Source organism: Cydia amplana, chromosome 11, assembly GCF_948474715.1.
Source record: "Cydia amplana chromosome 11, ilCydAmpl1.1, whole genome shotgun sequence".
Taxonomy (NCBI): Eukaryota; Metazoa; Arthropoda; class Insecta; order Lepidoptera; family Tortricidae; genus Cydia; species Cydia amplana.
The window spans coordinates 646,424-670,624 of NC_086079.1; the positions used below are offsets into that span (position 1 = coordinate 646,424).

The 24,201-nt window shown below is 38.4% G+C and overlaps 1 protein-coding gene across 1 annotated transcript in view; it reads left to right on the forward strand.

Moving 5' to 3' along the window:
• Window positions 1-24,201, forward strand: part of LOC134652291 (uncharacterized) — a 306,378-nt gene that overhangs the window by 160,613 nt on the left and 121,564 nt on the right. The window contains exons 4-6 of the mRNA XM_063507464.1: window positions 10,862-10,929; window positions 18,484-19,351; window positions 20,757-20,857. Of these exons, the coding sequence (XP_063363534.1) occupies window positions 10,862-10,929; window positions 18,484-19,351; window positions 20,757-20,857 (1,037 nt within the window). The remainder of the gene's footprint in view (window positions 1-10,861; window positions 10,930-18,483; window positions 19,352-20,756; window positions 20,858-24,201) is intronic.

Consider the following 24,201-nt stretch of genomic DNA (forward strand, 5'->3'; position numbering starts at 1 on the left):
AGATTTTGTTTAGATAGCCGTAAACTAAACTCTGTTACTATTAAAGATGCTTATAGTCTTCCTTATATTTCGGAGATTATAGACAACTTGCGTGATGCGAAATACCTCTCTAGCCTGGATTTGTCTAAGAGCTTTTGGCAAATTGCTATTAAAGAAGAAGATCGTTGTAAAACCGCTTTCTATATACCTTCTCGTGGAACTTTTCAATTTATATCTATGCCTTTTGGGCTCACTAACGCTCCGGCAACTCAACAAAGATTGGTAGATATGTTATTTTATGGTCCAGAATTCGAGCATAAAGTTTTTGTGTACATTGATGACATTATCATAGTTTCGCCAACCTTTGAGCAACATATCTCTTTACTAGTTCGTGTTCTCGAAAAGCTTAAAATGGCTAATCTAACTATTAACTATAAAAAATGCCAATTTTTTAGAAGTAAACTGAAATATTTAGGTTACGTGGTTGACAGTAATGGACTTCAGCCAGATCCTGAAAAAGTTGAGGCAATTATTAACTATCCTACACCTACTAATCGGAAAGAAGTTCGTCGATTCATTGGAACTGCATCGTGGTATCGTCGTTTTATTCCAAATTTTAGCTCTATAGCTTCGCCTCTTAATAAATTAACCTCTCAGGCTAAAAACTCAGCTCCATTCAAATGGTCTACCGATGCTGAAAATGCCTTTCGTATTTTAAAGGAAGCTTTAGTGTCTTCTCCCGTATTATCGTGCCCTGACTATTCTCAATCATTCCAAGTGCACACTGATGCGAGTGATTACGGCGTTGGTGGTCTTCTGACCCAACTTATCAATAATGAGGAGAAAGTGATAGCTTACATGAGTAAGTCTCTTTCTAGCAAGGAGCGTAACTACAGTGCTACTGAGAGAGAGGCTCTCGCAGTTCTTACAGCTATTGAACATTGGAGGTGTTACTTAGAAAACGGTAAAAAGTTCACTGTGTATACCGATCATTCGTCACTGAAGTGGTTTTTAAATCTGAACAATCCCACAGGTCGTTTAGCTCGTTGGGGAGTTCGCATGTCGTCTTTCAATTTCGAGATTAAGCACCGTCGTGGTTCTGAAAATGTAGTTCCTGATAGTCTTTCTCGCTCTGTCCCTATTGCTGCTATTGATCAAATTCCATCGAACAGTGCAATGCTTTACACTACAAATGACCCATGGTACCTAAATGTTTACACTGGTTGTCAAAATACTCCCACCTCATTTCTAAACTACAGAGTGGCCGATGGTAAATTGTTCAGGTACAAAAAGAGTCTAAATCCTTTAACTAGAGAGTTTGAGTGGAAACAAGTCATTCCTCTTGAGTTCAGATCTGAAATTATTGACAAAAATCACTCTGAACCTACTGCCGGTCATTTTGGCATTTATAAAACTCATAAACGTCTGTCATTAAATTACTTTTGGCCTGACATGCATCGTGATGTGTCTGAATTTGTTTCAAATTGCGATACGTGTTGTGCTCAAAAACATGCTACACATGCTACTCTTGGCTTTATGGGCCGTCCTAAAGATTGCTCTCGTCCATTTCAAATGTTGAGTATGGATCTAATTGGTCCTCTACCGCCTTCGAGAAATCAGAACACTTTTATATTTGTAGTTACCTGCTGTTTCTCGAAATATTGTCTATTATTCCCTATTCGTCGCGCTACCTCCGAGATAATAGCTAAGTTACTCGAGGAGAAGGTTTTTCTTGTTCATGGTATTCCCAGTACGGTTCTTATGGATAATGGAAAACAGTTCACTAGTAATATTTTAAAGAAGCTGTTTAGGGATTATGATGTTCCTAATGTCAGATTCACACCTAAATATACGCCGCAAGTTAATACTGTTGAACGTTACAATAAAGTTGTGATGACGGCTGTGTCATCATATATTGAAAATGATCACAGATTATGGGATTGTCACCTACCTAAAATACAATTTGCAATGAATACATCCGTTAACGAGGTGACTAAATACAGTCCTGCATTTTTGGTCTATGGTCGGGAATTAGTTACTTCTGGCTTACATTATGTCAACTCAGAGCTCATTGATGACATAATTTTTACACCTAGGGATGATTATGTTGAAAATTTAGGCAATTTACGGAAAATTTTTGATAAAGTGCAGTCTTGTTTAATTAACGCTCATTCTAGAAACAGTATACACTATAATTTACGCCGAAAAGATTTTGACTTTAAAGTTGGTGATGTTGTTTGGAAAAAGACTTTCTATCTGAGTGACAAAAGCAATAGATTTTCTAAGAAACTAGCACCAAAGTATGTGCCATGTAAAGTTGTAACTAAAAAATCTAATTTAGTTTATGAACTTGAAGACATGCAGGGTAATAATTTAGGTGACTGGCATGTCAAAGATTTTAAGATCACGAACTATAAGTGTTAAGATCAATTTCTTCCCTTATTGCTATATCTACGTCTATTGTCTAATTCTGTAGAAAACCCTCATGAAACTCTTACTAACTAAACCGCTATCATATTCTATTTTTTTAATTATCTATTACGTAAAATATTGCTGTTAACCCCTACTGGTTAATGAGCTCTTTGCCTATTATATTTAGGTTATAAAACTTCTACAAAGTTTTCAGAAAAAGAATAGTATGCGTGAACAACTTGAATACTGAGGTTTAGAGTTAGACTAATCAACATCTATTAATAGTTATATGAGAGTATTTTATTCTAGTTTAAGTAAAATACTCAGCCTGTATGGACGCAAAAACACTTTTCTATAGTGTTTATTGCTTGTTTGCCTGCGTGTTGTAAGTATGAAGAGGTATTTTGTGTGTGAAGCCTGATTGATAACTTGTATTTCTATTAAGTAAAATAGACTTAGCAGCGGATTTTCTTAGCAAAAATCCTAACCTAAAAAGGGGGGTATGTAACGGTTTGCTATAAAACCTCGTTTGCACTCGGCGCTTTGTGCTGGCCGGTTGCAAAAAAAACTTTACATTTTAAAATTTCCTTCAGGAATCTTGTGAATCTGTCACATGAAAAATATGGTGTAGATTCATTGATTGCTCACATATTTTCGCTAATAATCTTCGATATTTAATACAAAATAATACTAACCTTGATTTAATATAGATCGCAAACTGCCGTTAGTTTTTATTATGCTGTGTACATTTCCCCGGATCGGGTAAGTGTTGTGAATCTTTAATCTAAGTTTCTTATGGGAATAATTTTACGTTGTATTCTTTTATGCTGTTACTAATCTGTTCTTTTCTGACTGCTTCATCCGTGAACACTAAAGAAATGCTAAAAGGTTAACTTTCCTGATATTTCTTTCCTTGCGGGCCGGATGACGCAGTCACCGTTGTGTGCATATTCTAATAAGACCAATATTGCTAGGGATCAAGTCTGGGGTTCACTCTGAAAACCCACTAGCCTGCACTACCCCGGGTTGCGCTATGCGCATGCTCCACAATCTGGATGGTTTCCATTCCGAGCTGAGGATCCTGGACCACAGTGCGGAGCCTTCTTAGAAAACTCTGGACCTGCGACTGCGATGCCTGCTTTGTTCAGCGGAGCCATCTACAACTGCCCGCCTGCGAAGTAGAGTCCCAGGAAAGTGCCTCCTATTAAAGACTTGTTTCATTATTCCGTTCTTGCCGGCTCAGTTATAAGTACTCACGGCCCTAGCTAACTTATTGTAATTCTAAATACCTAATATTAATTAACTTTTCTAAATTAAACTTTCATTTCCTTCCTACCTCAATCCAACTTTCATTTCCTTCCTACCTCTTTCCAACTTTCATTTCCTTCCTACCTCCTTCCAACCCTAACTGCGACCCTAAACGTCACACTCGTATCACGTACACGTGTAAAAGGCTAGATGACACGGTTTTTAGGGTTCCGTACCCAAAGGGTAAAAACGGGATCCGGGAAAAGTTTGTATTAAAAATATTTTTTTTTGACAAAAAACGTATTTTTAAAGCTTATCCTATAATGTACGAAAGTTAAAATGTCATGAAACTTTCGGGTCAGGGTTGATTAGGCGTTTTTCCACGAGCGATCCACTCGGTGATGGATGGAGGCCTTGCAGTAGGCTTTTGTGTGGCTATGCTACCTTTACATCGCTACCTACTAGAACATAATGTATAGACTGTCCAGTTTCCAGTAGACGAGTATTCGATAGTTCGTGTTGCTTGTGTTGACAAGTTAAATACTTACTCAGTGACAGATGGAGCCCTTCTAGTAGGCTTTGTGTGGCCTTATGCTGCCTTCACTCGCTGGCTTATTGAATAAATTAAATGTGTGGTCAATCCAACGTCTAGTAGACTGCATAAAGCTATAGTAAACCTTATTACGTCTAAAATTAAATGCTCTTACCATCTGTATGCTGATGACTTGCAGCTTTATACCCAAGCGAGTGCTAAGGATCTGGACCAGGCAATTGCCGAAATAAACTTAGACCTTAACCGCATTTCCACTTGGTCACATTGCTTTGGTATCACAGTTAACCCAGCCAAATGCCAGGCCATATTACTTGGCAGCACCCGCTTACTCTCTTTGGTAAACACTGCTGAATTGGCACCGGTTCTCTTTGAAACAGAAGTTATTCCGCTTTCATCGCAAGTGAAGAACCTGGGGCTAACAATCGACAGTGGGCTCACATGGGAACCTCAGGTGTCCGACGTAAGTCGTAGAGTAATTAACACGCTAAGAGCACTCTATCCCCATAAACATTTTCTCCCGGTCAGCACAAAAACTCTCCTCGTCCAAGCTCTTGTTCTGCCTGTCCTTGATTATGCTGATGTTTGTTACACTAATATCACTCAAGATTCTTTAAATAAATTTGACCGGCTACTTAACAGCTGCATTCGATTCGTGTTCGGACTTCGTAAGTATGACCATATCTCTTATTTCCGTAGAAAACTTAATTGGCCCCCTATACGAGAACGTAGGTCCCTTCGTACTCTGTGTACTCTCTACTCAATCTTGTTTGACCCGTCCGCCCCAGATTATCTCCGGTCGAAATTTAAATTTGTCACTCCACGTCCAGGTATTACAGATCTTTTTAAAAGTAAAGTAAAAAAAAGTAAAAATTATTTATTAACCATGAAGAATTGTTTAAGTACAGTATGCAGTTTATCAACGACTTCCACACTAGGCTAAGCCTGTATCGTGAAAGTCAGCTACATGCGTAAATTAACCAAGTAAGTAACAGCGGCTTGAAGAATCCGATACATATAGGTAGTGCATGCAACTTATACTAAGTATTTAAATAATACAATTAAAGAAGAATGTTACCTATGAATGAAATGGAGGCAAGTAAGTTAAATGGAAGCAGAGGGTTACGCAAAAAGACTTGTTGTAATATTTGGTGTGAATGAGTGTGGGAGATGATGTGTAATGTGTGTAAGGGAGCTTGGTGAATATTGGAATGTATTATGTAAGATGACATGTAAGAAGAAGTGTTTTGTCTTGTTTATGCCAGTATATCTTCAGATTCCTTGTAAGTCAAAGGCTGTAGAAACTGACGTACTAAGGATTTAGCCTTCGGGAGAGGGCAGCATTTGATATCACATCCCTTAAGCACAGCATTGTAAATATAGGGAAAGATAAACGATTTAAAGCGTCTAGCGAACTTACTACGGACACGAGGTACCGGTGCCCTGAAAACGCGCTGATTTAACATAGTTGGGTAGGACGAACACTGTATTATCCGGCCATGCATGTACACTGCAACTCGCATGATAAAGAGTCTGCGGACGCTGAGAACTCCCGCCTCCCTGAAAAGGCTCTCTGTTGAGAACAGTCTCGGTCTGCGCAAAGATACCTTTAACACCGCTCTTTGTGCTCTTTCCAGAGAAATCAAGGTAGATTTGCAGCAACCCCCCCAAGCAAGGATGCAGTAGTTGAGTACAGGTTGACACAAGGCCAGGTAAACCAATTTCAATAGATGTTTATCAGCAACGTCCCTCAAGAACTTCATCGTGTAGATGAGTTTACGGACTCTGGCTGCAGCAACCGCAACATGTTTTTTAAAATTGAGATTTTCATCTACTGTGACGCCTAGATATTTAATGCTGTTTGCTTTATTAATACTTTCACAACTACAGTTTATATTCTGGGATGTCTGATGAGCGGTGCAGGTTGAGCTGTGAATTTTCAAGGTATTCATCGAGACAGGGGGGCGCGACCGACTACTTTTGTGAAAGCATAAGAACTGGGTTTTAGCAGCGTTTAGAGTTAAAAGGTTACTCTCCAGCCAGCTGGCAATTCTACGCATCCCCGTTTCCGCTGCTGCTCTTGCGTCCCGCCACGAGCTTCCGTTAAACAGTAAAGCTGTATCATCGGCGTAACACAGGATTTCGCTGTTACTAAGTCCTAGAGACATGATGTCGTTTATGTAAACTATAAACAGCGTAGGACCCAAGATGCTGCCCTGTGGTACGCCAAATGAGACAGACTCCAGGTCACTGTAGTGATGATCTACTCTTACACGCTGGTTTCTGCCCCGGAGATAGCTCGAGAACCAGTCAAGCGCCAGACCACGAATCCCACATCGCTCTAATTTTGCGATAAGGATAGGGATAGAGACCGTGTCGAATGCCTTCGCTAAATCTAGAAAGACACCGACACAGCATCGGCCACCGTCAAGAAGGGACACAGCGGTATCCGTTAAACACATTACTGCCTCTTCAGTTGACTTGCCCCTGCGAAAACCAAACTGACGGCGTGATAATAGATTATTGGATTCCAAATAACGTACCAACCGTTTATTTATTACTCGTTCCAGGAGCTTAGAGAAGACTCCTAGCAGAGATATGGGACGAAAATTGTTAGGAATATCAGAGGGGCCGCTTTTGTGAATAGGGATTACAGTCGCGGTCTTCCAAGCCTGTGGGAAGGAGCCCGAAGAGATACTTTGGTTAAAGATAGCTGCAAGTGGTTCTGCTATGGTTTCGCCAATTTCTTTTATTAGACGATTGCTAATGCCGTCAAACCCCGGAGCGCTGTCTACGTCGAGCTGTCCAATGAGACCAAGGATTTCTTTAGCATCAGTAGGTTCGATGAAAAATGAAGTTGAAGATATACCGTGACCTACCTTTTGGGCTAGAGATTCCTGACTTTCATTCACTTTATGCAGAATCGAGCCAGCCAGTTGAGAACCCACCGTCGAGAAAAAGGTGTTACAAGCGTTTAGTGAATCAACGGGGGTAGACTTAGAATTTAGGAGATTTTCTGATGCAGAAACTTTGGCAGACTTGTGAGTAATACGGTGTATAGCTTTCCAGAGTTTTTTGGGTTCATTCCTGTGTTCCAGTATTTCTTTTTTGTCGTACTCCAACTTCAATTTCCTTAGCAAGGAGATATAAAAATTTCTGTATCGAGTGTACACCAATTTTTTCATTGCATTTGCAGGGTCCTTACGCGCAGCTTGATGTAGTTTGTCCCTATGTTTGGAGCATCTAATCAAACCGGGGGTCATCCAGGGTTGCAAAATGACTCTAGCGCGGCTAATACTTGTCTTTCTAGAGCACTTAGACATGGCATTTCTTATTATCTTAGTGAACAGCTCCACGCTAGCTTCCAAATTCGACCCTGTTAAAATAGGAGACCAGTCGACGGCTTGCAACTCGGTCCTAAGAAACTCATAATCAATTTTCATGTTTGAAATCAGTCTTCTAGTCGGTTTATCCGTGCTAAGCGAGAGCCCTACCATAGTTACATCATGATCTGTCAAATCGGCAGCACAGACAATTGACTCTGCATGAGTTTTTGCAGGAACAAAAATATGATCTAGGCAAGATTTCAGGTGAGTTGCGGTATTGATGCTAGCGAGGAGTCCATGTTCCGCTAGCATACAGAGGTAGTCAGAACTCTGGGAATTGGGTTGATCTGCGCCTAAAATATCGATATTAAGATCACCTGTTAGAACTAAACAAGGACTACCATCATGTGCATTTAACAAGGAGTCGAGTGAGTTAATGAATGGGTCAAGATTACGAAAACTAGGAGACCTGTACACCGCAACGACCGTAAAGCAGCCCGGGACTTGAGCAATAATGCAATTTGCGTCGTCAATATTCGGTTCGAAAAAAGTTGAAGACCATCTACTATTAACGTAAATAATTACACCGCCAGATTTATTAATAATTTTACTAGAAGAAAATGAGTTGTAGCCCTGTATTTGGTGTATAGTAGAACAAGCGTTTATCCAGCACTCGCTAAGAACAATAACATCAAAGTCAATGGCCAAACGCTTTTTTATTACAAGGAAATCATCAAAATTTTTATTAATACTTCTTATATTTAGGCTAAGGATTTTGAGATTATAATTAGCCAATATCTGCGAGCAATTTTCAGGAAAAGGAATAGTATGGCATTTTAGTTCATAAGTTTTATCGATGTTTTCTAGTAGGTCTATTTTACGCACAAAAAATCCCTTCGGAGATAAGAAGTAAACAAAAAACACGAGAATTTAGCCATACTCGGAAAAGTTTCATATTTGGAGACCATCATTATTATTACTGACAGGATCATTAGAAAAGTAATTTGGTATTTACATACTTCTGGCAGTGCAGCCCATTGTGTATATGTATATGTATTTATTATGATCATGTGTTTAGTTATTATGTATGTGTATTTTTGAAAGAAGTTTTGATTATATAGATCATGGGTGTGATTGTGAACGTGTATAATATATAACCATGCAGTGTATAATACTTTAAACACCATATAAAACAACCTGTCACGGACAGAAATACAACGGGAATAGTTATGGAACATAAGGGAAGTTACGATTTTGCAAAACACACTAAAAAGTACAAGTAAAAAACTGCTACTATTAACATAATAGTCCGACGGCACCGGGCTGGTCCGAAGTGGTTTCGCTTGCCTCCGCGGGCTCCAGTGGCTCCAGTGCTGCGAGGTCTGCCTCCGACCGAATGAGGATCGCAGGACTCCCTCGCCCCGCGTCTTGCTTTCTAACGAAGATGTTGCCATTTCGCACCCAGCAATGTTTATAATTGTGTTCCTTAGCAAACACCCGTGCGCCACGAAATAACTGTCGGTTTGTACTAGTAAGGCGCTCATTTATATAAACTTTCGTATTCGAACCGTATCCAACAATATCCCCACTCTTAATATTTCGACGAACTTTCGAGTTTTTCAGGAATTCGTCACGTTTGACTCGTCGGACGAAAGCTACGGCGATTGGACGCGGCAACTTCGAGTTTTGCGTTGTTTCACTCGTTCCTGGTTTTAATCCCTGACGCTTAGGGCCAACGCGGGACACATGTGCTAGATCAGAATCCTGAAGATCGACACCTAACTTTACCGCAGCAGTCAGCACCAGGTGGTAAGGGTTTTCTTCTGGGGTTTCCTCGACACCGTAGACTTCCACCTCGTTTCTTAAGTTTGCTTGTGCCTGGTTGTCCAGTTGTAATTGGAGATCCGCTACCGTAGCTTTAAGAATTGTGTTTTCGGTCTCTAGTTTCTCTAAGTCTTCGCTCTTCCCGTAGCCTTACGCTCATTGTCCCCCAGCATCGAACGGGTTTTATGTCCAATTCTTTCACTATTCAGGCTATCAGACTTTGGAACATTCTCCCACTCCCTATCAGACAAGCGCAGACCAAATTCACATTCAAGCGCATGCTGCGCAAGTATTTCCTTGACAAACTTTCCTCTTCGTCAACTTAATGATTCACACTAGGTGTTTATATATGTATGGTATATATGTAGGTTTATTTATATATTAAGTATATGTGTAAGTTTATCAATATAGTTTATATTCATAATGATATAGTCCTGTTTTCAAATTAATATATTCTAAAAGACACTGCACCTACTTAATCTTTCTGGTTTGACCCATTGGTTGACTGGTAGAGAATGCCTTAAGGCATTAAGTCCGCCATTTGTACCTTCATTTATTGTGCAATAAAGATTAAAATAAAAATAAAATAAATAGTTCGAACAGTATTAGGGTCAATTATTATGTTATCGACGATTTTTTTATCTTCAAAATTTGGTTGTTAGAGTGTTCGCTATTATGTAAAATATGAATACATTTATTCTAGGTAGTCTACACAAAACTATGGTATTAACTAATGTTTTACCCATGCATTAGGTAACAAACGACTGCCCTAAACAAAGGCGAGTAACTCGGATTAACTAAATAGCAGTGTTATTGTAAACGAAGCATGAACTAGCAAATATAACCAAAGTTTTTATTGATTGTGGTTGCGTGCGCTGACGGCGCAAATATAATTATGGACAAGCAAGTAGTCGCACAGGCAAGTAACTCGCATCAATGGCCAGCGTTGTGAACGCAGCATGAAATAGTAAATATATTATAAACATAGTGTTTATTGATTGCGGTGGCGTGCGTTGACAGCGTACCTACATATAATTATGCGTAAATAAATAAGTAGATACGATTCAGGTCACCGCGTCCATTACCCACGATAATAAGTAGCTATTTGTTTTATGAGGATTTGATATGATATTCTCACTTAACTGCCGAAAAAGGGTTCTATGTTTTTTTGAGCTTATCGGCGTTGCGCTTGTGAAATCCCCTATGTGATCTGACAATTTTTCAGGAAAAAACATTATGTAGTGTTTTCAGGGTTTCATATCGGTTAAAAAATTAAGCACAAATGTCGGAATTAACGGCTCGGCCACGAAATTGCGCGACTTGCGACGGCGACGGCGGCCTATAGGTTGGAGCGAGACACAGCGATCGGACCTATCGTACCCTCCTATGGTTGTCGCCGCCGCCGTCGCAAATCGCGCAATGTCGTGGCCGAGCCGTTACAAACGCAGAGAAGGTAGTAATGGTTATGATGTAATATAATCATGATGATAATGATGTTAATGTGCGTTCTCTTTTGTTTCAGGTTACGCTATAGGAAAATAACGAGTGCCACCATATACCAAGTGTTCTTTACTAAATATTTAAGACTAGGTAAGTGTTTCATCTTTCATTCTTAAATGGCATGCTAGTAGAATGCATATAGGTACACTCATGGACAAATTTAGAGGAACGCAAAAAAAAGATTAATCACAGATTTATCTTTTAACTATACAAACACGTGTCAGACCTAAAGCTACGAGTATACTACGCCTACTACGGCTACAAATGTTTGCGATCCTTCTCCGCGATCCGGAAATTGAATCTGCGACGCCGAGCCTCCACATCCAGCCACTTATGAAAATATGTCAAAAATACAACGTCTTTTATAGGAAAAACAATAAGGTCCCTCCCTTCAGTGCCTTTTAGGGTTTTCCAGAGTGTTTTCACAAATTTGGTGAGTGTCTTTAAGGAACATTTTAATTCATAAATTATGTTATTTCTACTTTCGATTCTAATAGAAGTAGGTAAAAGTGTTATAATTTTTTATTTATTGTATCTTATACCTTTAAACGAGCAATTATTGTATATTTATTTATTTATATACAATATATGAATATAATAATATATATATTATGAGGATCTCGGAAACGGTCTAACGATTTCTATGAAAGTTGGTATATGGGGGTTTTCGGGGGCGAAAAGTCGATCTAGCTAGGTCTTATCTCTGGGAAAACGCGTATTTTTGAGTTTTTATGTCTCCCAGATATTAGTTTTTTAATTCATAAAACGTCAAAGAGAGTTTTTACAAGCTCATGTGTGTGGTGAAAAAGCTTTGATCATAAAAATTTGCTAATTATAAATAAGTTTTGTAATCAACTTAAAATTTATCACACCAGTTTTTAATCAGTAGTACCTAGTTTAAATTAGTTTTAGCTGAAAGGTGAGTTTTTAATAAAGTTGAAAGTTGTACAGGATTTATTGTTTTAATTCGTTGCGTTTTGAAATTTAATTTCAGCTAAGATAATAAAGTTTTTAAAATAAATTAAATAGCTATGAACATAGATATGAACAAAAATAGATTTCTAATATATACCGAGGGTTGTAAATGGGTCAGTTGTTCAAGATTTTCTTAGCCCAAATGCTAGTAAAGAGATTAAGGGCGTCCGCTAGGTGGCGCGGGTGCACGGAGGTGTTGGTGTGAAACTAACACAATTTGTCGAAAAGGGAATGATTAGAGAGAGAAGGGGATATAAAATACAAGCAAATATAGTACATTACATACCTAGGGAGGTGAATTCCTCACCTTCGGTTCGGGCCACAAACACTTGCGATCTGGGGCTTTACGTATTACCGCCCGTGGTTTGTCTAAAGTTTTACGTCTTGCCTTGACCAGGAAGTGAGATTTTCTCCTCGCGTAGCGAGGCTAGGGTGACGTAATAGTACATTATTGTCGAGGTTCGGAAGTAGCTACTTGCAGGCTGAGGATTCGTTTTAAACGGACGACCTTGGGAGTCCGTTTAATTGAATCCGAAGCCAGCAAGTAGCCTTCCAGCCGAGTCATATATAGTGCTTTTCTCAAAAATGGTGCAAGAAATAGAAATATTTTACAGAACTTACAGAAGCAACGTTCTAATTTTCACAGAAAAAATACAACCATTAAAAAAATTTGCTTGCCGCCTTTAAAAAAAAAAAAGAAGTGTATTTTTCTGCTGAAAATACGCCAACCTATTTGAGACACCTAAATAGTCGCGGTACCAACATTAAGCCTGTAACAGACTATCGCACCGCACCGCGACCTTGGAGCGTCGCACCCATAAGTGAGAGCGAGGAAGAGATATCTGTTTCTCGCTCTCACTTATGGGTGCGACGCTCCAAAGTCGCAGTGCGGTGCGATAGTCTGTTATAGGCTTTATAATAATAAGTGCTGATCATCTGTTTGGCTGTTTATGGGACCTATGCCTTCATTTGATATGGCCATTTAAAGTTTTAAAAAGTTTGGAACTCGTTAAATAATGGAATTTGTATGCGACATTGCAGTCCCGAAATCGAGACTGCAATGTTTTTAACTTTTTAATTCTTTGAATGACCATAAACTACGCACTTCGCGACCTATTTTTTAACCGGCAACGTCGACTTTGCCGTCCATTTTTGAGAAAAATAATATACAATAATGACAATGCGGCCAGGCTTCTGGGCATCCTATCGAGCGAATACGACTTATGCCAAAAAATTTTATTCATAAGTTTTTAATTTAAGTGTTATTATGTTTTAAAAAATAATGAATACCTAATGGTTAAATTAATGTTATGCAAAATGTTCACGATCGTTATAAAAAAATCACATAGATAGCAAATGCTGAGATGGAAATAACGAACATTCGTTTTCAAAGTCTCATTTTAAAATAAAAAATATTATTCTTAACTCAAGTCCGGAAACTAAACCAACTTAAAAACGCTCTTAAAACGATAAAACACCGAAGCACAGTTACCCAAACAACAGAATTGTAAATACATTTAAAAGAGCTAAATCGTAGGTTTCACGACATTTCCCCCGTCCGTCGTTCGTCGGCAAACAACGCTTGTAAAGCGAATTGTCTATTGTAATTTTTTCTACGCTGTAGAGAATTTATACGACGTGTTTTGTGTTTTTATTTGCTTTCTTTGCTAGTTTTAGGACGCTCGTTAGGGAAACGTGCCCTACGTTTATCCTAAGTTACTAGCCTAGTAACTTAGTATTAAATACTAGCTTAGGACAGTCAGCAGTAGAAATTGCTTAGCGGGCGAGGTGTTCAAAATGATCTTGACGTGACTTTATTGCTAAGGGAATACGAGCGTGTCAAGGTAATTTTGAAGTCCTCGCCCGCTTTGCAACTTCTGCTGCTGACTGTACGCATATTAGGCAAGTCTTTTTCAATGGTGTAAAGGCCCATTTTCACGATACAAGATTCTTGAACATTCAATACAATAAAATTGAGGCAACAAAAAACTTGCACTATCTAAACATACGTGACATTCTTGTATTCAAGTAGCAACTTGAATTCAATACTGGCATACGTGTAAACGAAGTCTAGTGCAGTTAATTGAATACAAGAAGTGCCAATCCATATTTTATTTTCGGCATGAATTCCGTACGCGAAGGTGTGTTCCTTGTCGCTGCTATAGTAGCAACTGTGTTACGAGAAAGACTGTTAGAAAAACGTAACAAAAGAAGCGTTAAAAATGCGTCCATCAAATTGTACCACACAAGTTATTAATATGGCTTATAAACATCAGCACTGCTAGATCCAGTTCCCATTGAATCCTTCACTTTCTTTTTTTGAGCTTGATATTGCGTTCTTATGCCCTTAAGTTTCTTCGTTATTTCTTTGGGACCAAAACCTTCTACCCCAAATTCTTTTGAAAAAGCTGCAAGGGCAACCCCGCGAGCCTCGCGGTTTTTATAATTTTTATTCTCTGTGTCCCACGAACATTGATGAATTCTATAAATTTCTATGAATTTAATTATCTCCGAACTACCTAATTTAAAATTATTTTTGCTCATTTTATCAGTTTTACCACCCACAAAGAACGTTCAATATTGAATGAAAATCTGCCAATGCAAATCGGTTCAATTCTTGCTTCAATATGGCTTCAATACATCATACTTGATTCAACTTGAAGTTTAGACCTGTCAAGACTTGCATGCAATTATTGCCGTTCAATAAATGTCTTTGGTGTAAACGAAATACGGTCAAGAATATTGCCTATCAAGAATTGTATACAATAATTGCATTCAAGATTTTGGTTATTGCTCATGTGTAAACATTTTGATTCAATTCTTGAATTCAATTATTGAACGGCAAAACTTGCATACAATTATTGCCGATTCTTGTTCAAGAATCTTGTATCGTGTAAATGGGCCTTAAATGTCAACTGATGTAGTGATTGGGGTCAATTTATATTTTGTTGTCATGTTATTTTTCCGTCAGATATAATTATACATATCTTCTTATATGATAATATAATAGACACAATTTAGTGTAACGATTTTTCAACGTATGTCCTATAAATACGTATGCCCTGTGTTACGAAAACGTATAGAATTTACAATCAATACATGAGACATTTAAAAAAATATATATATTTAATATTTATCATTATAAATAAATAAATACAAGGAAAGCCAAAAGAAGAAATAATTACGTAGAAAAAAAGCTTTAATATTTTTCTTTGTAAAATCTCGAAATCTATATGTCTTATATTTTTTATTATCTAAGCTATTATATTTTAATTTCTAAAGGTATTCACGCAAATTTGGGTCACTAGGGCTCCGGAAGCACCCTTTCCGGAGAACATGCACAGCCTTCATTTAATTAAGTACGCGCGATACAAAATATCCGGTGTCAGAGGGGAAAGTATCGCATCTGTAATAAAGTAAACTGACGGTAGATGCGTCATCTGGCGAGCTCGTAACATTTTTTAAGTATTTAGACGAGGTACATCTAGATCATACTTAAGGCATGTACCATATATTTTTGAAGCTTTTAATTTTCGTATTTTTATACTCTTTTGACCTTAATCTTCTATTCACTAAGAGCTTTTCTTTAAATATATTATGTCAAAAATATTAATAAGCATACTAATATAAGGAAAGATTCGAGCCCTACACCCCAGCAGGGGGTAACAGGATGAAAGAAGAAGAAGAATATACTAATATCTACATTATCCACAAATGTACAATATTAATAAAATACATATTGGTAACATGTATGATTTAAAACAAAAAAAAGGTATATCGGCCTATAAACTTAAATTTTCAGTGGCACAAAATGTATTCAAGTGATATTTTAGTTGCAATACCCGATTTACTTAATAACAAAATCATCTTATTTACCTACGGCATTATTTGTCAGAACCATAAAAACAAAATTCTTAAAAACCATTTACTTTAAAGATCGGAACCGGTTTTTTGCAAAAACTTAGTAATACCCATATTTTCGAATTATGAAATCTAATACTCGAAATGTAGGACTCAGTTGTGTTTTTAGGTTACGACTTCGTATTATTAGATTGCCCAATTAGAAATGAAGTAATTAGCAAAGAACGAAAAAATACCGTTACCGTTCCCATACAAAAAATACCGGTATCCGATCCCTGAAACGCACACCCTTAATATGAGTTCGCTGTTTAATTTTAGGCGCTGTCTATTTATACAAGCATGACTTGCAACTATACATTTTGCGACAAAATAACATGACTAAAGAATTAACTGACAGGCTTCGTGGCTTAGTGACGTGTCTATGTTGTATTGTTCTACGGGTTAGTCCATTAGTTCGTCTCTTCATAATGGCAGCGTGGGATGCGGTCATGTTACACACTTACACAAATGTATATATATTTTATGTTACCTGCCGGCATCGGTATTCTAGTATGTGTATAACCCAGTGTTTTACAGTAACATTTTTACAGATTCACTCTCTAACAAAACGCGTCTATTACGACACATATGACCGCTAGGTGCGCGAGCGCGTTCCGTACCGGACCGCGGCAACTAATAGTAGGGCTAATAGGCACCAAAATTGGTGTGGGCCGCATGTATGTACTTGTAGCAATGCGACGAAATCGCGAAGTGAGCCACGCCTGCTACCTACCGATAGAAATTATTCTATAACGTTTATGAGTTGAGTCTGCTGAATTTATTGTCTTTTATAGTAATTAATACATACATAATATATGAAACATAATCCGTGCATTTAATCACAATGTAAAGTTCTACTTAAAATAGTACATAAAAAAACATTAAACATAATTATAATATTTATAATACATAATCTTTAATTATACTTCACACTAAGGTCACGTCGACTCGTGACCAAACAAACTTAATAATAGTACATTATAGTAAAATTACTTTCTTTCAAATGTTTGCGAAGTAATTCATAAAATAAAGTAAAAATGTTCTAGAAACTTAATCACTTATTGTAATATTTAGTTTCTAAATGTCAAGGTTCTAAGCTTTTAAACATAGTATGTTTACACTCGTTTGACCTTAATCTTCTATTCACTAAGAACTTTTCTTTTAATATAAGTCAGAAAGATTAAAACTATTTACCAATCCATTAAAAGTAGATTACTTATAGGTACTTATATCTAGATAAAAAGCCTTCTCAATATTACTTTTGCAAACCGAAGTTGGGCAAAGTTATCTTGATAACGCCCTAACTTTGCAACTTTGCCGTTTTACACAGTAGACGTGGGCACTGGGCATATTATGAGCGTACCTACAAGTTTCGTCCGTATCTTTTATATGTGGTTAACATACTTCGGCCCGATTCTTCGGACCTTATGCCTTTTGTAATAAGGTCTACCGATGTATACAGTTAAGTGTTGCTAATTGTATGCCACTTACAACTCGGTTGGTATAGCAATTTTTAAATTCACATCACCATGCCCGTTAAGCTACTCGTACTTCTCTTGCTGACAATATTAACTGAGGTTTTCATTTATCTGTGTGCTAATATCATTCTAAATCACTACATAGTATAAAACAAAGTCGCTTCCCGCTGTCTGTCCCTATGTATGCTTAGATCTTTAAAAGTACGCAACGCATTTTGATGCGGATAGAGTGATTCTAGAGGAAGGTTTATGTATAATTTCTTAACCCGTGCGAAGCCGGGGCGGTTCGCTAGTTCTAAATACAATAATAAAATTGAAGTGAAGATGGTTACCTCTCTGGCCCAAATAAACGGTGGGTTCCTCGTTTGAATAACTCATACGAGTTGAAATTGTAAGGGATTTGTCTTGGCCGCGTAATTTATAATCGGTGACTGGAATGGATGAGATCCAAGAAACTCGAGGAAGCGCAGATCACACACACTAGACGAAACATGGGCATTTCTATTTTAAGTTGTATGTCCCTACCTCCAACTTTTGTGTTAAAAATGGGAATTGATTTTGAGTTGTGAATTATTATTGCTTGATGTGTAAAAGTGCCCTCGTGGTTTGCTAAATAAAAAACAGTTTTGAATGATTCACAGTTAGTTTCACTAGACAAATCGACTGGGATATGGACCGTGATAATCTTATTGTATTGTTTGTAAAAAGTAAAAACCGGTGATATCCGAATCGCTGTTCTGCCTATTCGCAGAACTAACAATAAACATAATTCAATTGAAACCTTAATTTTTTTTTTTTTAATTTTAACGTCACTGTTCCAAAAATAGAAATTGCTTTAGTTGTCCCGATATTGAAGTGAACTCTGGTATTGCCGAGAGTTCGACCCGTTTACGCTAGCAGCTCAGTCAATGAGAAATGTATGGTGGTTTAATGATAGGATACGGCGATTAAAACTCGTTTTTATTTGACACTGTTTTAATAATGATAATGATTTTGAGGGTCAAAGACTTTAACCTAACTCGTAGTAGTAGGTAGTACTTTACCCAAACTTTACCTCAAAGTAATAAGAAACCATTAATCAAAATTATAGGAGGTACAGTCAACAAGCACGACAGGACGAGACTGCTTTTTGTCGCAGAGTTAATTTAAGACCGTAGAATGAAAGTGTTTTTTTAAAAATCAATTACGTAGATGAAAAATATCCTTAATTAATCGAAGACTTACATCGTTTTTTCTGCAATTAATAACGCAGATTCTATTTTGTATTTACCATCCTTCTCTCTTGTTTCAGATTGCGCGTTACACATAAAAGGGCCGCGCGGGCGCGTGCACTCCGGGCAGCTCCCGCGCACGCACGGCTGTCGGCTCCTCCCGCCGCCCCCCGCCCCCGGCCACGCCCTCCTCCTCGAGCTGCACAAGCTCAACGTACCCTGCTCCACCGGCTTCATACGCTTCGCCCCCAACACACCCCCTCTCTGCGGAAAGCTCGAACAAATCCCATCACCAAACAGAAAATTCATATACCACGACTCCAAGAACTCTGTTGACCTCCACGGCCGACCTACGTTCGCCGTCGCCTACCGTCTAGTCGACCATTGTCACGATGTGTTGCTGACGGAGAGAAACGGCTCGTTCGAAGTCGGACCCACAATCAAGCTCTTCTGCTCCTATAAAATACATCTTCCGTACGGTAACAAAGTCGCGTTACGCTTACAAATGGGCACGGGACCAATCGCGGCTAAACATGACTTGTCTAATATAATCCAGGAGGATTATCAAGAGTTCTGCAAAGGGATGGAGCTGAATTTAGAAGACGGGGACTCGAGATGGAAGCATTGTTCGCAGCCCAATGATCCGCTGCGCTCAGTCCAAATCATTTCTGAAGGAAACTCGGTTAGACTCAACATCAGTATCCTAGCTAAGCGGAATTCCTCAGCTATGTGGTTGAAAGTGTGGTGGATGAATAAAGGTGTGGAGGAGGTGGTGGGACACTGCGACTACGGGTGGGTGGTGTCTGATGACTTCTGTGTGACGGCGGTGCGGGAGGCCAAGCGGGCGTGGAGGCAGGCCGAGGCGGAGTGCGTGCGGCTGGGCGGCCATCTCGCTAGCGTGCTGAATGAGAGGCAACAACATATTTTGGACCAACTCCTTATAAATGCGTGAGTATCCTTCCATCTCCCTCTTTTCTGTGTTTGATAAGGGTCCTGGCCTTACATTACTAGTCAGTAATGTAATGTGGGGGTCGTTATGTCATGATACTTGTGCCTCATTGACACTTGACAATATTATGTAGTTTGGGTTGCAGTCAGGTACATCAGGTTTAATTATTTGCTTACTTAAAAATGGCAGTCTACTATTTAAAATTCATATTTTACTGTTAAATAGTGGAAAAGAGTAAAATAGTTTATGCAAAATGTAAAATTGAACCGCGGTTGAAAACCAGAATTCGTGATGACTCGTCTGAAAAAATCCTACAAATCAAAACCAAATCAATTTCCAAGATTCAGCTTGTATAACACTAAGTACTAAACTTTAAATCGAATTTAAATAAAATTCAAAATAGCAAAGTTTCTGAAAATAAATTAAACTTGGTTCATCTAGATAAGATCAACAACGAACTTTGGATTTGGAACATAACAACGGCGGCCATATTTGAAAACTTGCCAACAATTTTACTAATCTGAAATTAATCTACGTACTTTGGTAGGTACGTGAATCAACAGTTCATAAATTCAATATGCTTAACTAGATTTATTTTAAAAAGTTAGATCTTTGGTAACGGTTAAGTTTTAAATGTCAGTGTAGACATAATTTAGCCTACACTGTACAATCATCTGCAATAATATGTTACTCTTCGAAGGCGCCAAAAATATGTGACACGCTCTTATGGCTCTACAATACGATCGTGGCAGATATTTTTGCAGCCTTCGTTGCGTAACGTATTATTGCAGGTGACCTACGGTAAATTTTTCGATTGATTTAAATCCCGCGAGCCAGGAACACTTTTCCATGACAGACGGCATAGTATTCCAGGCTCGTTTAGTGGTTAAGGGCAAGATGTAATGAATCCTAGTGGACGTCAGCTGCCGCTCCGTTGGTGGGTTGCGGAACTTTTGATTGTCATTTCTGGCTTTTTTATGTACTGTTTCCATAACTTGAGTCCCATAATAGATAAGATAAGATAAAAGATAGTTTATTCAAGGAGCCATATTACAATGCGCTTATGAACGTCAAATAAAAATACACCGGCTCATCTCCTAACCATTTGATCCTCAAAAGTAACCGGATGGCCTAATAACATTAATAAAAACTTGTCATTCTGTAAGGCCTGAGTGGACGCTCGAAGCAAAGCGTTCGGCGGCGGGGCGTGCAGCGTGGCGTCGGGCTCACAAGTGATTTGAGCAGCGTGTACTAAGGCCGCTTATATACGCTTGCATTTGTTTAACATGCACGCCGCACGCCCCGCCCCGCTGCACGCCCAACTCGAGCGTCAACTCAGGCCTTACACTTTTAAGCCAATAGGCTAATAAGCCAATAGGTTAATAAACCTTGTCATGTTTGCAGGCCCGGCGCGGGAGTGGACGACGTGTACTGGATCGGAGCTACGGACGCGGTCCACGAGGGCGAGTTCCGATGGTCGGACGGCCTGCCCTTCTCCTACTCACGTGAGTACCTGACCTCTTTAGGGTGCCGTACCTCAAAAGGAAAAAAACGGAACCCTTATAGGATCAATCGTGCGTCTGTCTGTCTGTCCGACCATCCGCCCCCACCCCTATCTCCGAAACTACTGTGTCTAAAATTTTGAAAAAGATACACAAAATAGCTCTATACTACCTATTAGAAATGTGCAGTTAAGCGTGAGTCGGACTTAATTACTTAGTTTTTGATCCGACCGACCGATGTTCCACATAAAAAATACATTATTAAAAATTGGTTAATGTACGGAACTCTTGCAACGCGAGTCCGACTCGCACTTGACCGGTTTTTTTTTCTTATCTTTCATTTGTAGCTACGGTAGGTACTACTGACAGAGCAAAAAGCGGCCAAGTGCGAGTCGGACTCGCCCATGAAGGGTTCCGTATTTAGGCGATTTATGACGTATAAAAAAAAAACTACTTACTAGATCTCGTTCAAACCAATTTTCGGTGGAAGTTTACATGGTAATGTACATCATATATTTTTTTTAGTTTTATCATTCTCTTATTTTAGAAGTTACAGGGGGGGGGACACACATTTTACCACTTTGGAAGTGTCTCTCGCGCAAACTATTCAGTTTAGAAAAAAATGATATTAGAAACCTCAATATCATTTTTGAAGACCTATCCATAGATACCCCACACGTATGGGTTTGATGAAAAAAAAATTTTTGAGTTTCAGTTCGAAGTATGGGGAACCCCAAAAATTTATTGTTTTTTTTCTATTTTTGTGTGAAAATCTTAATGCGGTTCACAGAATACATCTACTTACCAAGTTTCAACAGTATAGTTCTTATAGTTTCGGAGAAAAGTGGCTGTGACATACGGACGGACAGACAGACGGACAGACGGACAGACGGACAGACAGACAGACAGACATGACGAATCTATAAGGGTTCCGTTTTTTACCCTTTGGGTACGGAACCCTAAAAAGCACCATTTTGCAGGCGGGATATTTTGCGATCAGTTAAAACATATTAAACATACAATATCTGGGTGACCGAGCGAACATAAAAAAACTCGAAAATGCGCGTTTTCCCAGAGATAAGACCTAGCTAGATCGATTTTTCGCCCCCAAAAACCCCCATATAGCAAATTTCATCGAAATCGTTAGAGCCGTTTCCGAGATCCCCGAAATATATAGTATATAAATAAACAAGAATAGCTATTAGATAGATATATAGATACGGATCTGGGGTGTAGGTTAGAACCGGTGGTAGTTCTTGACATTCAAGTGCATTGAAATAACTAAACAATAGCCAATGCCTAAATTCAAGATTAGTTACCTAACTAAAGATATTCATTTAATAAGAATATGCGTAGTTGAGATCTCCTTTAAATTTTGTACTTTTGTTTTTACTCTGAATGACTTATGGTCGGTTGCACCAAACTGTTTGTCATCATTAAGAGTTCGCTTAATTTTATTGTATGGAAAGTTTCATAGTAAACCGCCGCGTCGCGCCGGGTGACGTTGATCAGTTTGTCAAGTGCGGATGGTGCAACTGGCACTTAGTTGCTCAACAAATAACCATTATTTTACTCTACCACAGTAAATTAAGAATATTAGTTTACAAAATTTGAGTGTGACGTATAGAGACGGACCAAGCTACTCTGCATGGTATTTGCATTAACCAAGTGTGGCAATGTCATTATTCATGTCAATTATTTATAAAATTTGTATTACAAATCGGTGCAAAGTTAGCTACGACGGACTCTATCAACATTTACTTATTGCTCTAGGAAAAATAGAGACACAAAAACAAAATAGCAACTTTTCATTAGGTCATAAAATATGACTTTGAAACATTTCTTTGGTAATTCACCTCTAAGTAACCTCATAAAACCAAACACATACTTGAATAAAACTAACAATAGAAATCAAATAAAACACACAACGCGAGTTCACATAAAAAACTCCTATAAAGTCAAATCAGTTCGCCGATTGAATACAAACAACATCAATAATGCATGAGATCTTTTGTTTTTTGTTTGATCCAGATCTATGAGTTATTTATGCTGTTTTCTAGTGCTTTAGCTTTCAGCTGATTTGAATTAGTTCGACTGAATAAACTAGGGATAAAAGGATTAACGCTTTTCGGTGAATTTGAATAAGGATTTTGCGATTGGTTGGATTAAACACGAATGGGGTAGCGATGATAATTATATTTGGTTCATGCAAATGTATGTAAAAACAAGATTAAGAACGCACGCAGTCACGCAATCTAAAGGAAATTTAATTCATAAATAAAACCGGCCAAGTGCGAGTCGGACTCGCGCTCAAAGGGTTCCATACCATTACTCAAAAAACTGCAAAAAAAAACCGGCCAAGTGCGAGTCGGACTCGCGCACGGAGGATTCCGCACCATCAACAAAAAATAGAGCAAAACAAGCATAAAAACGGTCACCCATCCAAGTACTGACCCCGCCCGACGTTGCTTAACTTCGGTCAAAAATCACGTTTGTTGTATGGGAGCCCCACTTAAATCTTTATTTTATTCTGTTTTTAGTATTTGTTGTTATAGCGCGTGGCAACAGAAATACATCATCTGTGAAAATTTCAACTGTCTAGCTATCACGGTTCGTGAGATACAGCCTGGTGACAGACGGACGGATGGACGGACGGACGGACAGCGGAGTCTTAGTAATAGAGTCCCGTTTTTACCCTTTGGGTACGGAACCCTAAAAATCACATTTGTTGCATGGGAGTCCTAGCTTAAATATTCATTTTATTCTGTTTTAGTATTTGTTGTTATAGCGGCAACAGAAATACATCATCTGTGAAAATTTCAACTGTCTAGCTGTCACGGTTAATGAAATACAACCTAGTGACAGGCAGACGCAGACGGCCAGACAGACGGACAGTGGAGTCTTAGTAATAGGGTCCCGTTTTTACCCTTTGGGTACGGAACCCTAGAAAGTGTACGATTTGTAAAATATGGTATCCTCTGGTAATTAGGATACGGATGACGTCTAAGCGACAAAAGTAACAAAAAATGTATATCTGTAAAATTTCATTAGGTACATGTCAGTAGGTATTCAACATTTAAAATGTGTTATATATAAATATTTTCTCGTTAACAATGAGACTAATAATGCCAGACTAACAAACTTCTTTTGTAAAGTTTATGAAATTAAAGTTTAATCAAATTATTTCATTTCAAATGCTAAAACGCAAACTGCTATAATTAAGTTTTATTGCAATATTCGGGTTAATAAAACCATTAGAGTTTTGCAAAGATGTCTAGACTCGGCGGCGACTACAAATACTTTTTATTTCATTTGTATATTCTGTTGTGTTTTGCTACTTTATTTGA